At 42.6% G+C, this 18,293-nt stretch overlaps 1 protein-coding gene across 4 annotated transcripts in view; it reads right to left on the bottom strand.

Annotated features, from left to right (window-relative positions):
- Positions 1 to 18,293, bottom strand: part of CNKSR2 (connector enhancer of kinase suppressor of Ras 2) — a 368,883-nt gene that overhangs the window by 26,136 nt on the left and 324,454 nt on the right. The window contains exon 21 of one of the 4 annotated variants that reach the window (XM_039540992.1): positions 12,670 to 12,749. The exons of the other annotated variants lie outside the window; for them this stretch is intronic. Coding sequence (XP_039396926.1) covers positions 12,730 to 12,749 — 20 coding nt within the window. The 3' untranslated portion in view covers positions 12,670 to 12,729. Of the gene's footprint in view, positions 1 to 12,669; positions 12,750 to 18,293 lie in introns of those variants that run through there. 4 annotated transcript variants of the gene reach the window in all.

The following is an 18,293-nucleotide window of genomic DNA, read 5'->3' as shown; positions in this document are numbered from 1 at the left end:
CATTTAGTAACTTCTCTAAACTAGCATAGATGATTATTCCTAGATTCAAGAAGCCAGCTAGTTGGGCAAATAAAAACAGCGTGATTGCATAGAGTTTGGCAAATGTTCGTTATTTGTATAAATTTGTATACATAAAGTTATAGACTTTATTCTTTCCAGGAGGAGTGGGGTACTATGTAACTGGAAGAACAGGTGCAGGAAAGAGGGAGCATGATGATGTTCATGTATATTTACATATGCAGAAAGAGCACAAGATGCTATTTGGATTCTAGTTGTCCCTTCTCTGTAAATGGTGGATTCATAGAGTGATTATTTATCTTTCTGTATATTTCTGTACATTCCGTCCTCTAGATTCCTCTAGCAATGACTTATGTATTTCAGTTTAATTATTCTCACTTATGAGAATTCCAGATTATACACAAAAAGTAGTGGTTCTCAAACTTTTGTACTGGTGACCCCTTTCACATAACAAGCCTCTGAGTGTGACCCCACTTATACATTATGCTGCGTAAAAGGGAGGTAGTGGTGTAAAAGGTCTCTAAAAGCCCTGTTCTGCCCCCTGGATCAGCTCAGTACCAGGAGGGACTATACTGACTTAAAGCCATTTCAAGTCCTCCCATACCTTAGGCTGAAAGTTCTGTGTTGTTGTCAGGACCCTGGTCTCACACCCAGACCCACCTAGGTTTTCAGGAAGCAGCTGTGGCTGTCATGCCACGTTGATGCATTGGATTACCAGCAAATTCAGTCTTGGGTGGGGACCAGGGTTTTGCAACCTGCTTCCTGATTGGCCATGTGGTCTTGGTCCTGATTGGCTGGTGACTATATATAAACTTCCTGCTTCCCTTCAGCCTTGTCTGAACGACAAGCGTTTTCCCACTAGTTGCTGCTTGGACCCACCTGACCCTGCCTTGCTGCTACGCCTGACTCTGTCAGCTGCCTTGCTGTCTCTTCCCCTTGGACTGGATCTCCTGGCGATCAGAACTCTTGCACAAATTCTGACCACTGATCAGGACTTCCTTTTGACCTGCCTGACTCCTCAGCATTACAACATTACCCTTTGATCTCCTCCTGGTCTTGCTCCTGCTCCAAGGAAAGGGGCATGGAAACCACATGGGCAGCATCGCTGTTGCCCACCAGAACATCAAGTCCCTAGGAGCAGATCACCCTCCTACAAGAAAACCAAGCCGTATGGGTCATGGTGGACTGGCTCCAGGCAAAACCCTCATCCTTCAGAAATGGATCATAGAGATGCAAATGGGAATGCCTTATCCAGCCTCATGGTTCGCAGCCCCTCAGTATCCGAGCCCATGGTGCCTTTACTGGAGCATTACGGTGATATCTGCAGCAAGTTTTGTGGTTTTGTAAATCAGTGCAGGGTCCTATTTATGTTGAGGCCCCATGTCTATGTGATGGACCAGGCTGAGGTAGGTTCACTGATGAAGCCTTGGAGTGGGTATCTCCTCTGTTAGAACAGGATCATCCTCAATTGGCTATTTGGGACTCCTTTCTGAGGGCTTTTGGAATGATTTTCAATGATCCTAAGAGGCCCTCATTGTGGAGGCTGCCTTATGGAGGCTCTGTCAGGCGGGGATCACCAGCGTCATATGTGGGTTGTTGCCAATGCCTGGCAGCAGATATGGCTTGGAATGAACTGGCCCAGGTACATGAATTTCAGCAGGCTTGAGTAATGAGATAAGAGATGAACTAGCCCACATGACCCACCCCACCCCCCGGACTTCACACCTCTATTGAACTTTGTATTCTGAACGACACTCAGCTTAGTGAGTGGCGACACGATAGGAAAGAGGATCCAGTTCATATCCAGGCTCCACCTGCAACCCCCAAGCCTGAGCCCACATAGATGGACTTGGATTGAGTTCGGCTGGACCCTTCTGAACAGGAACACTGGTGATGAGAGAATTTATGATTTTTCCCGAGGCTACATGGGCCACGTAGTATCTGCCTGGCAAAAGCCACGAACTGTATAGCTTTGGGAAACACCCCTGCCCAGCCTCAATAAGAAGGGGTTAAGCTTGTGTTACATAGAAAACTCCACCGGGCAAGGTCTTCTAAGCATTTGCCCCACCACTTTGAGATCATCCCCTCACTTGCAGCTCCAGCTACCACTCTGAGTTTAGAATTCCAGACAAGCTGTTCCCATCCAGTGGGCTTTGACTCTAGGGCAGGTGATAATTTCATGGACACCATTGTAGCCCAAGGCTGCTACTGACCTGGTCAAGATAGTCAATGGCTCACTGTTTGCGTCTAGGTCCCAGAACAGTGGTTTCCTGACTGATGGAAGCAGTAATTGGTGACCACCATAAACTCTTCAGTTTAGCCAATCTGGTCCCCATACTTTCCTGTCATACTTGGAATCCTCTGCATGGCCAAGCATGACCCAAGTATCTCCTGGCAGCAGCAAATTTTGATGTTTAGCTTGGAGTACTGCTGAACTCCAACTGCTGTTTGGCCCCCAAGCTGAAGCTTTCAAAATCCCCACCCAGACACCCCACCCAGGCTTCAGGTGTGGTGGAGGGGTCAAGCAGCAAAATGGGCTTCCTTACTTCTAGGGTCAGCTGTTTCTCTCCCCATGAGATATCAGGATTTTGCAGATGTGTTCAAAAAACAGAACGTTTAGACATCCTGGCCACCTGTTGTGAATACAACTGCCTGATGGACTTGCAGTCCAGTGCTAAGATACTGTTTGGGAGAATATACTCTATAAGGAATATACTCATGAGAATCTAAAAAAGGTTTTGTCCCATAGTCCACCTCCCCAGCTGGGGCCCCCATCTGCTTTGTAGAAAAGGATGGATCTTTGAGGCTGTGCATTGACTATCGTGCCCTGAATAAAATCATGTGAAATCGATATCTACTACCCTGATCATGGAACTCCTAGACTGAGTAAGAACAGCTGGACATTCACCAAGCTGAATCTCAGGGAAGACTAAAATCTAGTCAGGATCTGGCCAGGAGATGAGTGGAAAACCACGTTTTGAACATGATATGGCCATTTTGAACAACTGGTGATGCCTTTTGGCCTTACCAACATGCCTGCCACTTTTCAGCACCTGATCAATGATGTTTTGTGGAATATGTTGGATTACTATGTGGTTGCTGACCTAGATGACATTTTAATCTATACTGAGGATCAACCCATGCATGAACAGCACGCGAGCAACATATTAGGAAGGCTTTGCCAACATGGACTCTATGAAAAACTGGAAGACTGTATCTTCAAGCAACCCACTGTAGAGTCCAAAGGAGTCCATACGGATCCCTTGAAGGTAGAAGTGAGCCTTGATCTGGCAAACTTTTATAGGAACTTTATACGGGATTACTCTCAAATTCTGGTTCCCATAACCTCCTTGGTCAAAACCCACAAAATTTTTCTGGATGGCAGAAGCCCAACGTGGTTTTGAATGCCCGAAATAAAATGTTCACCATTGCTCCCCTCCTCAGGGACCCCAACCTAAGTCAGCCATGCATTCTGGAAATTGATGCCTCCAACATTGCCATCAGGGCATTGTTGTCCCAAATACAGAGTCTCCAGAAAGAGCTCGATCCCTGTGCATATTTCTCATGAAAACTCTCCCCCGCTGAATGTAATTATGCAATTTCAGATAAGGCGCTGCTGGTCATCAAGATGAAAACTGGAGGCACTACCTGGAAGAGACAAAATACCCTGTGCAGGTGTATACCAACCATAAAAATCTGGAGTGCCTGAGCTCCGCTACAGCTCTGAATCAATGACAATTAAGCTGAGCTCTCTTCTTCTCAAGATTTGATTTTTACTAACACATACTGCCCTTGCACTAAGAATGGAAAAGCTGACACCTTCTCCAGAAAACAAGGTCACGTCAGTGATCCTAAGGAATCTCATGTAGAGTCACCCTGTGTTCTGAAACAGCAGCACTTCCTCGGAGGATCACTGCTATCAGATTCAATGGCAACCATATATTCTGCTCTTCAAGATGACTCTTTTGCCCAGAGGCTCCTAACCCGATACCAACCCCCTGGCTGAAGTCACACAGAAGGACAGACTTCTTTACCTTCAAGGACTTATGTCAGATCATGCAACACAGCTGTGTCCCTATAAAGGTACCTCAAGCTAAATCCTTTGGGATGCTAATAGCCGCTGAGACCCTGCAAGGCGTTGGGCCTGGATCACCATGGACTTCATTGTCAAGTTCCCCTAATCCAAAGATTGCCGTACTATCCTAATAGTGGTGGGCCAGTTTACAAAGATGGTGTACTTCATTCCCTGCACACAACTCCCCACCGCTGAGGATACCACTGTCATGTCATCTCACCACCATGGCCTCCCAGACCACATTACTTCAGACTAGGGATCCATTTTCATAGTGGGACAGCAGACGCAGCTATCAGGTAATCATCTTGAGACTGGCCAATCCATCCACACACTAGATCACCAATATATAAGTCCTTACCAGATCTACAGACAAATCAACCCAGTAACCTTCAAGGTTTGGCTTTCACCATCCCTGAACATGCATTCTGTATTTCATGCTTTCCTCCTTAAACCCCTCTCTGAGAATCCCTTCTCTAACCCAAAACAGCCCTCCCACCAATTCAGATTCAGGGACAAGAAGAGTATCTACATCGATTGGGAAAGAGCAGACCTGTGAACCAGCTCACCATGTACACAGCTCTGGAAAAGTAAATGACTTCCAAAGGGCACACTCAGATAAACCAAAGCCTGTGGTGCTCTGGGGTCACCCCAGAGTGGGGTAATGTCAGGACGCTGGTTTCAAACCCCAGTCTCAAACCTAGGCCCACGGGTTTTCAGGAAGCAGCCTTGGTCATCATGCTACACCAATGCACTGGATTAACAGTAATGCCTTATTTAATTTGCAATATTGTGGAAATTGCAGATCCCACAAAATTAGGCTTCCACGGCAATTTTGTCAGCCCAGGGTGGCTGGAGTCCCACAGGCAGCTCCACACATGGTGGCGCTCCTGCTATCCACCCTGAGTGGCTGGCAGCTAGGGCTCCCACTCTCAGCTCCCATGCAACTGGCAGCCCTCTGTCAACACTGCTGTCAGCCCCATGCATTAATGACTGTAATATAGTTGCAGCAAAATGTCAGGTTATCAAAAAAATTAGCAGACATAACATAATACTTGAGCATTTATATTGTTCCAACACATTTTTCTTAAATAAATAGGTCATCTCTGACTTTTCCAAATTACTGCAATTAATAAAGGTCCATGATTACTTTCCTGTGATTTTCCATGGCTTGTTCCCACCTCAGTCGCAATTATTTGACAATCATCCCACGATTCAAGCAGGGCCTTAATTATTAGGGAATTCATGGACTTGGCTGGGCCAGCTTCTTGCATTCATTGACCTGCCTTGTGATTGGCTAGTGACTCTATATATACACTTTCTTCTTCCATTCTGGGCTTGTCTGAGCTATGAAGAGCCACAGCCGGCGCTAGACTTAAGCAGACTAAGCAATTGCTTAGGGGCCCAAGCAGCTCGGGGGAGGGGAAGGGGGGGCTTATTAATTATTAGTATGTGTGGGGCCCCAAAATATTCCTGCTTAGGAGCCACAATGGGCTAGCACCAACACTGGCCACAGCCAGGGAGTACTGTGGTGAGTAGGCACTGCAGGAAGTACCGCTCATGGAATCCAGAGTGACAGTACCCTATGACCCTCTGATTGGCTAAGCCCTATATTTAACCATGGAGGGTGTCCCAGGAAGCTGTTTGGGCAACCACAGACTTCAAGGCCTGCTGCAACTCCAGACCTCACCTCATCTCCTGATCTCTAGTCTCTGATCCCAGCCTGACTCTGACACTGATTCCTGTCTTGTAATTCCAGCTTGGTATTACCTCTGATCTCTGGTCTCCAATCCCAGCCTGATTTTGACCCCGACTTTTGCATATTGAATCCTTCTCTAGCAATTCCTCTAACCCAGTGGTGGGCTGCATGCGGCCCATCATGGTAATCTGATTGCGGGCCGAGAGACAGTTTGCCGACGTTGACCGTCTGCAAGCACGGCCCTCCTGCAGCTCCCAGTAGCCGCAGTTCACCGTTCCCGGCAAATGGCAGCTGTGGGAAGCAGCTACTTAGAAATAAATCAATATCTATGACAAACAATGCAGTACATAGTTTTCTGTTGGACAAATTTTTTTGTCTTTGATCTGCACAAAACATTTTTGATAGGGACCACCTGAAAATTTGATAAACATGAGTAATACTGGTACTTTGTTTTTATTATGGATGACAACATCACACAAAAGTGAGAAGAGCATTTGAGTAGTATTCATGCACTCCTAACAGTGGCAATTTAAAACATTATATTGTGATGTAATGCTGCAATATTTTATGATGTAAATATAATACATTTCAGCTTAGAATCCCAATTCTTCCTTGTGGACCAAACAACCTCCTCCTCTATTCAATCTCCACTTTAAAAGTTGTTTCTTTCACAAAGCCTGTAAACACTGGTCCACCAATGTAAAGCCCCACTCAAGACTAACCTTCAGTGTCTGATGTGTGTCTGTGTATTGTTTTTGATTTACTGACAGAATTAAGGAGGGGATGAAGGATAGAGTTCTAGATGGATGGGGCCCCGTAACTGAAAGAAGGATTCTCAGCAGTGAAGAGCCTCGGCTAAAAAGATAGAGAAGGGCCAAGCCTGGAAAAGCATGGGATTTAAGTGACTATAAAGTTAGAGGAAAGGTAGAGTGAGACCATAAGGAACTGTGAAAATCAGGTTGACAATTCTGAGCTGAGTGTGGAGATGCAAGTCAGTCAAGGTGGGCCATCATGGTCCTATTCCATGAGTAATCTTGGTCTATCTTTACAACTCATTTTGCACTTCCTGGAATGTAGAAAACAGAGATGCAGGAAGCCCATAAAAATGAAATAATTAAAAATGACTAGAATTTCTAATCTTGTTTGCAATTAAGTACAACTCATATTCAAGAGTAGGAATTATAGTGTAGCCTGGACAAAGGCAAGAGAGGTAGACAAATGGGAACAAGTGGGATCAGAAAATGAGCCAAATGAGATAATGAGCTAGAAGTCACCTACATGGGTCCAAAGTTAAAGGTAGGTACTAATAAGATGATCCAGAGGGAGAAAAAAATATGGAGAAGAGAGCCAAAAAGTCCTGTTCTCAGCGAAGAACACAGTTCCAGAGTTAGTGTTCTAACTGAACCACACAGGGACTGGCTTTCTCCACAACTCAAAAATAATAACAGAATATAAATAGATGGTCTCAGACTTCCTGAGTGACCAGGCACAAATCACTTTATCAGTCTGTGCCTCAATTCCTTATCACATTATGGGAATAATACTTTATTTCTCTCTGACCTATTTAGATTGTAAATGCTTTGGTCTGTCTGTACAGTACCTAGCAAAATGAGGCCCAAACTTGGTTGGGGGCTTCTCAGCAACAGTGAAAGATAAATAACAAAACAAGCCAATCAGAAAATAGATTATATATAAAATAATATGTTTGAGAAGCTGTATTTTTGTATATAAACAGTATGTAATATACACTAGTTTGTTTATAATTGCCCTGAATTGGAACATCGTGCTTAGGTATGCTGAAAACATAAGCTATATTACTGTCAAGAGAGATTCTTCTTTAGTACAAGGATGGAAACCTGTGATTTTTGGAGCAGCAAGTAATATGTTCTGTTTTTTAAATATTCCTTTCCTGATGAGTCTATTGTCCCTAGATTGTTGTATACTCTCTGATAAATATTAAGAGTAAGTTTGTTTCCTTGTACTCCCCTGTTAATCTGTTTATAGCCATCTGCTGTCTCTTGTTTTATCCTTAGATTATAGGATTTCTGGGTCAGGAACTGTCTTTTTGTTCTGGTTGTACAGCGCCTAGCACAACAGGGTCCTGGTCCGTGGCTGCGGCTTCTAGGCACTATGGTAATACAAATAACAACTAGATAACTAACCAAATCTCATTCACAGATTCCTTCCTGAGCTGGGTGCCCCAAGGTCCCTCCAGGACATGCTGCGTCCTGTTTCACTTTTCTATCTCCATTATATCCATATTGAAAGTTAAAGAGCTGCACCTCCAACCACTGGCTAGAACTTCAGTAACTTTACGCTGATACCTGCTAACCAAGTGAGTCAATGGAAGAACCCTGACACATTTGTTATACACTCCATATCACCCGTGACCAGAGGATTATGTAGGCCTCAATCCAAGATCAATCAGACTATTTATGTGAGTAAGGTAAAGCAAGAAGGTACTATCAAAACAAACAAACAAATCCTCTGTCTAGTCTCTCTTTTTGTGATTATGTTTGCTGAACTGTTACAATGCATGAAAAGGAATTTTCAGATGCTCATCCAGTTGAGAACTTTGGATAGGCACGTTCAATATGCTGCATAAAATAGCATAACAAGATTCTGCTCTTTGAAATCTAGTATTAATTTGTTTTGTGTAAATGTATGGCAGAAATCTCTTTTCCTGAGTGTAAAACAAAGTTGCAGTTTCACCTTGAGGTGTCTACAGCATCCTAAAAGCCACTCCTAGTAATACCGTGGTTGGCTATTAATTCTGCAGCAGTGAATTCATTAACCACTTGGGCATTTGAAATAGAGAATTAATGATAAAATGTTGTGCACCTGGTAGATATTGAAAGGGCACATTAACATCTGATGAATTTTGCTTTCGCGTTTTATGAGAATAATTATATTTACACTACTGTCTTACATAAAAAGGTTTAACATAAAAGAGATGTGTCTGGCATGCTACATATTCCAAAATTTTATAATTGTTCAAATAAAAACTAACAACTAATTTCAAAACTCTTAGAAAGTTTGCGTGTTTATTTTATACTGAGCACATCATCCGCCAAATATTGCATTCACCAGCGTAATTAGAGAAAATCAGAGTTGAACAGGGACTTCATTAGGGCAAGGGCTCCTCTTACAGGAATCCAGTGTTGAAAATGTCAGACGATCCCTAGTGGATTACAACTGAATTTAAAGATAGCAACAACCAACAGATTCTAAATTATTTCAGTCTCTGCAAGTCTGAATAAAAGTGATTTTTTTGAATTGGCTACTATCTTTTCTAGCTTGCTAAGCAAATACATTTACATACAACTGAACAGAAAAAAGCGAAACAACAAAAACAGCCTTATGTCATACAGTGGATTAACCCTGATCTTGGTTAAATACCTTTACAATCACAAAAACTGCTATTTATTGAAAAAAATGGCAATTTTTTTTCATAAACCAACAGCATGCCACAGATGACCCTCAGGAATCACAAGGTTTCACAAACATACCATAGAACTCAAGGGAAGAAACCTGTGCTCAAGAGTCTGACTGAGATCAACTTCTATCCAACTGCCCAACCTTTGAACCAAGTGCAGTCGAACTACCCCAGCCCTTTGGAATGCTCTTTCTTGAGAACTGGTGTGCCTGACACATACCTTCTTCTCTTGGGGATGGATTCCCCTCACAGGAGTGTTCATAATGTTTAAAAAAAGATCCTGACTAAATTCTTCTCATTCTAGAGGAGACTAGAAAAGGAGAATCCACTCCTGTGAGCTCTGCTCTCAGGGACCTTTAAATCAAGGTACAAAGACAACAGAGCCCGAATTCCCCGCCTAAGACTGAGCCCCGGAAAACCAATCTTTTCTTTCTTCCCTGAGCATTTATTAAATTCAGCTCTATAGAAGGATTGCTTCCTGATAGTTCAGCTATGATGTGGTACTCACCCTACTGAATCCTATATTTCTGTATGATGCCAGCATTTATTTACTTAAAGTAATTACGATTGTTTGTAATGAGATGGGGACAATGCAGAGTTAAAGTGGAAAAATCCCAATTTCAGGTATTCCATTAGCTTTTCTGTATTTGCAGTAGACAGGTTTGACCCTGGCCACCTGCACTGGGTTCTTCCCTAGTGTGAAAATGACTCAGAGTCAAATGAAGCTGATGGGTGGGAGTGCAGAGACCAGCTGCTGTGTAAGATTATAGGCTCTGGCCACAGGGAAGTCATGAAAACATTTCTGAACCATGAGATTTTCCCCTGGAGGCTCTATATTGTGACCGACTGTCCTTCTGCATGTGAACTGTAGGATACTGGCAATGACAGACAAGAGGGTCATGATAAGAGTGATGGAAGGTGCTACTCTCACTATGTGCGCTGAGCAAACTGCTTCCACAGCACTCCAACTTCTGTCATCTGGGACTGCATGATCGATGTTATGGTCGCAGACTTGAATCCTCTGCCTGGCTGCATTTTGACACAACTGTTAGAGTAACAGGATGCCCAAAGCCAACTATATTTTATACTTTAACAAGAACAAAACAACCCAAAGAAAGTCCAAAACATGAATGTTTAATCAGGATATTTACTTCACACAGATTTCTACTGTGAACACTTAAACTTCATACAGAAAACCTCATGTACAGACAGTCAAAACTTCCCTAAGGAAAATGATATTTAAAATGTTTGAATTTTAAGAATTTGAAGTTTTCAAGGTATTATGCTATCTACTGTAATCTTTAACAAATATGCTCTGTTTGCACTAAAAAAATAGGTATGATAAATTCAGTCCTTACGTGGGGTTCTTTTTGGTTATCCTTATAATATTTCTGTTTTTAGATCAGATGTAGAAAGGGGCTAATTTGTTTCTTCAAAGTGGATTGTACACAGTAACATAAAAAAATCTTATAGGTGGAAAGGGGCAGTGCCTTCAGCAAACTTCTCATCCAGCCTGTAACAGCCTTGGCCCCAAAGACCCCATTTAGGCTGTGGTATTGCTGGTCTCAAATCTCAATTGTGTGGGCAGAGTTGGTCTCCTTGGTGATGGAGAAGTCAGCTGATCAGTGAAGGAGGGAAGGAAGAATTACATTACATAGCTCCCTGAAGAAACTCACAGGCTGGAGTCAAGTGCAGCCCCTGAATTCAGCAGTGATAAAGCCTGCGGCTCATCAGCTGCTACCTTACCATATGTGTTGCCATAGCAATCTGCTAGGAAACAGGGGACATATTTTAAAATAAAATTAATGATAAAAAGCTCAAACTAAGTATTGGTACCAAATACCAATGAAAGGCTTAGCAGTATCACTCTGCATTCCCTAGGTTAAGCAGGGGTAGAAGTGTCATGAAGGCAATTATCTCAAACCCGGGACTAGGGTGAACATCAGGTTGTCCTCCAGAGACTCCTACCTGACGGATTAAGGTTCAACATTCAGAGGCTCAAAAGAAAATGGTTATTTCTCTATAACCAGAGTCTGATGGATGTAAAGCAATCCTAGTTTACAAAAGGGCTTTAAAGATGGGGAAGAAAAAAGTGTTCTGAAACTCATGAAAGGGACATCTATAAAAGACAGCTGCCCTCAGAAGTTGCCAGGTAACAATTACCTGCCCTTAGACTATAGCCAGGAAATGAAAGTTTGTTCTGATGATGTAAGGCTTCTGGAGTATCTTGTGTTTGATTAGTTAATTGCATTATGACCCTGCATGAGGGTAGTTCTGGAGTAAACTAGATTTTTCTGGCTTTGTAATTTAAGTATTTTCATACAAAGACCTTTCTTTGCTCATTTACCATTAAGTTTACACAAGTGCATTTCACATCAATACAGTCACAAAAAAAATCTAGGAAATCACTAATGAAGAAATATATTAACATGTATACCACCCACCTAACCACACAACAGTAGAGCCCCGTGTGGATACAAAATCTGCATCTGATCCGCAAAAATGCTCTGAGCATAGCCGCATCCGCAAATACACTCCACACTCCAGTTCAGTAGTACACTCCATACTCCTGTTCTAGGCACAGCATACTCCCTTCTCATTTATTCACAACCAATTATTCAGAATCAAACAAATCCCCAACCACATATTTTTTAACTACATTTTTGTCTATCTAGTTGCCTCTACCCCTCATCTTCAATCTTTCAAACATTCTTTTCACACTGTCTATACACAAACTTCAGCTTTGTTTCTTTCTATGAAGTCATACTCATTTGCTTCTTATTCAAATCACCTCCCACTAGTTTCCTCCTTTGCACCTACTATTCCTATTGTAAAATATACGTTTCTAAAAATCAAATCAATGTCCTAAAAAACTGAGAACTGCACAATCAGAGTTAAGGTTGAATAATTTTTTTGAATAAGTAATTGGATGTGTGAAATATATTGTTGAGTCTGTGGTATTTTCTTTTACATCAGACTAGTTTATGTCTGACATTTAATCTAGGCTTACGTGGACCCACACTTTGAACAGTCTTGACCAACCCATTTGCTATCTAGAGAAACTCAAAGGAAAAAATTAGATTTCAAATTTAGACATGAAAACTGAGTCATGTGTAACAGCTGCTAACTCCTAAACTACTGAAAACATTTGCTGATTTATAACATTTCAGAAAACTATTTCTCCACTAAGAAAGTTGTAAGTTTGGTGGCAATACATTCATTATTTTTCTAGGTTTCAGAGTAGCAGCCGTGTTAGTCTGTATCCGCAAAAAGAACAGGAGTACTTGTGGCATCTTAGAGACTAACAAATTTATTTCAGCATAAGCTTTCGTGGGCTACAGCTTTCTATGCATCATAAGGGATTTAATTCCCACTGTAAGCACAAATTTCAATGCAACTTTAAATAACAGAATTGCTGCTGATGCCTCCATAATCAACAACGTCTCTGGTCTCCCAAATACTTTTATTCCAAGCACACCGAAGGGGATTCTGCAAGTCTTCACCTCATGATGGTAGTATCGGTGCTACAAATGCACAAGAAGTAACTAGATTCAAAAACAGTCTTATTACAATGTATTATTCATATCTACCATAAAGGAGGTGCGGAAAACCAGGTTGTCTTTGAAAGAAGGACAAAAGTAAAACATTTAGAAACCCAAGAAGTTCATGTCATCCATTTATAATACCCTTGCTATCATTTGACACTTTTTTTTTGGTACGGAGTTAATTACACCAAAGGGTAATGAAGTTCTGTTTGTACTCTTATTTTATTTTCCAAAATGTATCTCAAACAGATGCATCCTGAATGTAAGGCTCTTATGAAAGGGGTAGGGGTTCTCAAACTTTTTGTCTTGGTGATCCCTTTCACACAGCAAGCCTCTGAGTGTGACCCTCCTGAGAAATTAAAAACACATTTTTATATTTAACACTATGTTAAATGCTAAATTTAAACCTTATTGATTAAAATGAATTTATCTTTCTTTTCTCATTGCTTTTAAATTAAGACTAAAACATTTTTATCGAATTATTGTTATAAGCAGAAAAGGTATTTTTTTAAGTAGAATTTTACTTTAATACTTGACAGCAATTAATCATGAGAAGCAGCCAAAAATCAGTGAACTGGCTGATGCTGTTTATTTGGCATAAGACATTTTATTCTTGGTGTTGTTTTAGAAAGTGCGCATCTGATGTCGTTCTTCCCATGAAGTCAGTTTTGAGATTTCATCTTTATTGTGAGAAGGCTAGAGAATCCACTCCCGCATTTGTAGGTAGTGAGAAACGGCAGAAGGACTCAGGGCCATTTCAGACACTGGTGGGTATTCACTTGCAACTGAGCACCAGAACTGGTTTGGAGGCAGCTGTGTGAATTTTGCTTTCACTTCATCATCATTAGGGCCCTACCAAATTCATGGTCCATTCTGGTCAATTTCAGAGCCAGAGGGTTTTCAAATTGGTCAATTTCACGATTTCAGCTGGTTACATCTGAAATCTCATGGTGTTCTAACCGTAGGGGTCCTGACCCAAAATGGGATCATGGGGAGGGGGTCCCAAGATTGCCACTCTCACTTCTGTGCTGCCTTCAGGGCTGGGCTAGAGAAGGGTCCCTGAGCTGGAGGTGGGTAGGTGCCAGGGGTTCCTAGCTGCTAGTCCAGGCCAGTGGTAGATTAAGGTAGGGGCCCCCAGCCAATTTGTGGGCCCCCATGAAGAAGCCCAGGGGTGGTAGCCCCTACCCGGTCACCCCGAGTCCCGGCAGGAGCCATCGGGGAAGAAGCCCCGAGCACTGAGCCTGGCTGCAGCCGTAAAGGCTGAAGTCCCCAGATGGAGACACGGGAGGCAGAAACCTCAAGCCTGAGCTACCCTAAGCCCCAACTGAAGCGGGCGGGGGGGCACGGAAGCCCCGAGCCTGGGCTGCCCTGGCTGCAGCTGCCAGGAGCAGAAGTCCCCAGTCCTGGAAGGAGCCGTGTATGGTGCCGCACAGGAGTTGCAGGGGTGGGTGGGTGGGGGGAGCCCAGAGCCCAGGATGCCCCGGCTGCAACAGCCAGGAACAGAAGCCCCCAGGAGGAGCTGCTGGGGGAGGAAGCCACAAGCTCGGCACACAGAGCTGCAGCAGGAACTGTGGGGGGTGGGCGGACGGAAGCCCAGAGCCCAGCTCCGGGGTTGCTCCAGCGCAGAAGTGAGGGTGTACCACCTTCATTTTTGTGCTGCCTCTTGAGATGGGTCTAATCTCCCCACCAACAGTGGCCATGCAGGGGAAGGACAACTCCTGTCCCTCCCCAGCCTGGCCAGATTAGCGTCTAGGACCCCCAGGCTCCCAGCAGCACGGGGAGATCAGATTTCACGTGGAAGGGCCCTAATCATCATTGATCATGCGACAAACTGTTCCTGTGTGTGAGTATCCTTAGTAGGTAACTGTTCAGCTGTCACACTGAAAGGGTTCTTCACCAGGGAATCAAGTGCTTGTGGTAGTGCTGGGAAGTAGCATGAAAACTCTTTGTGAAAGTGCTCTCAAGTCAGCTATCAGTGAACATCGGAGAGCCTATCAATGTTGACTTCCCCCTCTTCCTCGCCGAATGAGGAAAGTGTCGGAAACGTGCCGTATCTGTCTGTGTCCCACTTTCTGCACCACAGATCCAACTTCATCTGGAAGGCTCTGATTTTATTAGTCAGGTCTATTCATGTTGAACATTTCCCCTGAAGTGACAGATTGAGGTCATTAAGGCTATCAAAGATACCAAGTAGGTATGCCAACCAGAGACACCATTTCTTCTCATTGAACTTTTTGTTCAGCTCTTGTTTCTCTTTTCACAGGAAAAACTCCACCATCTCTTCACGAAGTATAAAAGCGCGCTTTAATGCACGGCCCTTAGAAAGCCATCGGATTTGAGTGTGGAAAAGCAAAGCTTCATATTCACCACCCATTTCGTTGCAGAACTCTCAAAAGAGATGACTATTCAGAGCACGTGCTTTAATGTAGTTCATTGCTCATACAACACCACCCACCACAGCATTAAGGCACATTGACAGTGTCTTTGCACTAGGACTTGACAATTAAGTCCACAATGAATGACAATCGCATTAGGTGACACACACTTTATTTTCACCTTATTGAAAATGGTCTGTGCTGTTGTGGTTGTTTCAAGTTGTTCACAGAATAATAACTCATCCTTAAGATCCTCGGCATTAACACACCGTACGAACACTATCAATTATGTGCAGGTAGTAACATCAGTAGTTTCATCAAGTTGCAGGCTGAACATACTGAAAGCCAAATGTTTAATTTTGCACACAACTTGTTCTTCGATTTCTTCAGACAGCTCATATATTCTGTGTTTAACAGTATCATTCAACACAGAAAGTAAATTAAGCTTTTTGGCAGTATCATTGCCAAGCATAAGAGACACAATATCTTTGCATGCTAGCAGAACAAGCTCCTCACCTATCGTATGTGGTATTTTGGTATGGGCGATTCATAGCGACACAACATAAGAGACCTCCACAGCAGCGGACGTTTGCTGTCTAGTTTCAAGGTGTCGCTGCAGTTTGCATGGTTTCATCAGTCCAGCAGAGTTTAATGTAAGACTCATGATACTTCTGGTTTTTAGCGGTTTTAGCAGTAGAGGTGGCCATTATTTTCAGGAGAAAATATGCGCCTGTGTGTCTGACTGTTAAATAATAAAGTTTTTCTTCAGCTGCTGAACAATCAAGTCCTCTAATGGTGTCTTAGTCCCAGGGCTAGCCATAGGAAAAATGGTGCTTCTATTTGGTGCACTTTCTTGGAAGTGGAACAGGCTGCAGGTGCAGTGGAGTTGGGCTGGAGGGGTCGGGCCTCACAGTTCACAACTCCCACTAACCAGTTTGAGAATCAGTGTGCGATAGGGTGTACCAGAACTGTGGTGACTGTGGTTGGGAATTTATTTTCCTAGGTTACTTTATGGTATTTGATGCACTTTATAATCTGTTTGACTATTGTCAGTGAATGAATGGAGGTAATTATATCTTTTACAAATGATGCACAAAAATATTTTCCTGTAGGTTATAAAATACTATGGGCATTTGATCAGATTAATCTGAATAGTTTTTCAAGAAAGCTCCCATAACAGAAAAGCCTACTGGAGTAGGATCCAGTTGGGAACCAGAGCTCCCAATGTCTTAATTATTTGCTAAATACTGACAATATCGCCTGTACCCCACATGACAGCACTATCACCTTCCTGCCCTAGAAAGCTTAACAACAGCGAGACAGATATAGACAGGATACATGCATCAGGAGACAGACGAAGATCTGTCTATACATCTGTGTATATGTGTCGTAAATTTTAATTGTGGCATTGGAACTATGATTAAACAAGGCAATAGAGAACTGCACATTTGCAAAACTCGTGAACATAATAAAACAAGCTTATTTCTCATCCCTATATACCTATATCAATATCTATCTATCTAACTCCACTCCATTTCACTATGGACAAATGCTAGTATAGAACAAGATAGAATCCTTACTGACTAATGTTAATAAGGCTATCTTACTTTTTTTTTTTTTTTAAAGAAAGTTATGAGTAAAATATAGTTCCACTGTTAGGCTGAATTCAGCATGGTCAACAGCCCCTTTAGGTGGTTCTATGGAAGGGGAAGAGGGATAGTTAGGGATCTCAGAAGAATATGACAGGTCTTCCTCCAGTTGTGGATAAATTGAGATGGAGAAACAGAGTTTTTGAAAGCTATTTAAAAACATTTCTTCCCCCGGCTTCCATTTCCTTGGAATAGGCAGGGTAGGAGAATGGCACACTGAGTCAGCCAAGGCTGAAACACCTGCGCCTAGTAAGATAAAAGCAGAGGAAAGGTTGGGGCAGTTTGTTTTAAAAAGGCTCCACAAGTTACATACCTTTGCCATTATGTTTATATGTTGTCCGACCATCGTTGTTTGATTATGTGTCTATTTATTGGACTGTAAACTCTTTGATACAGGGACTGCTTCTTATTGAGTGTCTGTACCACAATAGGCCCCCAATCCTAACTGTGGCCTTCACGTAATACAAAGAGGAACACATCTTTTGCAGTATTCTTAAAGAATTTGAAGGCAGTTTTTACGTTTATTCGCCAAATTTTTTGGAGCAGTGACTATGATTTCCTCTCTATTCTGCATATTGCTGAGAGTATAGCTGGTACTTAAAAAATAAACCAAAAACTTTCTTATTTGAGCTTTTCTTCCAGTCACATCTGTGAGCCCCATACCTGTTAAAACTACCGGTATATTGAAATCTGTGTTTCAGTTAGTGTGATGACAGCAATAAATACTGTTATTTTCTGAATATTTTAGAAATTTTATTCAAACAAATCTTTAAAATCATGTGCAGTAACAAAAAACAGTTTTGCAACTGGCAGTTCTGTTATATATTTGCTTGCCTCTCCAGGGCCAAATCGTGGTTTGTCTATTCATGCCAGTAGTCTCACTGAAGTTAGTCAATCTACTAAGATGAGTAGGGCCCTACCAAATTCATGGCCATGAAAAATGCATCAAAGATCGTGAAATCTGGTCTCTCCCGTGGAATCTGGTCTTTTGTGCACTTTTACCCTGTACTATACAGATGTCACAGGGGAAACCAGTGTTTCTCAAACTGAGGTCTTGACCCAAACAAGGACTGTGGGGAGGGGGGTCACAAGGTTATTGTATGGTGGTTTCAATATTGCCACCCTGCCTTCAGAGCTGGGTGGCCGGAGAGCGGTGGCTGCTGGCCAGGCGCCCAGCTCTGAAGGCAGTACCCCACCACCAGCAGCACAGAAGTAAGGGTGGCAACACCATACCAGACCACCCTTACTTCCACGCTGCTTCCTTCAGAGTTGGGTCAGGATTGCTACAGTTACACCACCCTGAAATTTCAGATTTAAATATCTGAAATTTATGATTTTTAAAATCCTATGACCGTGGAATTGACCAAAATGGGCCATGGATTTGGTAGGGCCTAAAGATGAGTAATAAAACAGGATTGACCCCAGCACACAATACTTTTAGGGTAGCCTAAGTAGGATTTATTTGTATAAAGGTAATTATTCCATTTTACCATGAAGAT

The sequence above is a fragment of the Mauremys reevesii genome, linkage group 1, assembly GCF_016161935.1.
Source record: "Mauremys reevesii isolate NIE-2019 linkage group 1, ASM1616193v1, whole genome shotgun sequence".
Taxonomy (NCBI): Eukaryota; Metazoa; Chordata; order Testudines; family Geoemydidae; genus Mauremys; species Mauremys reevesii.
Note: the sequence above shows the minus strand (reverse complement) of the source record. Positions and strands in the feature narration are given on the sequence as shown.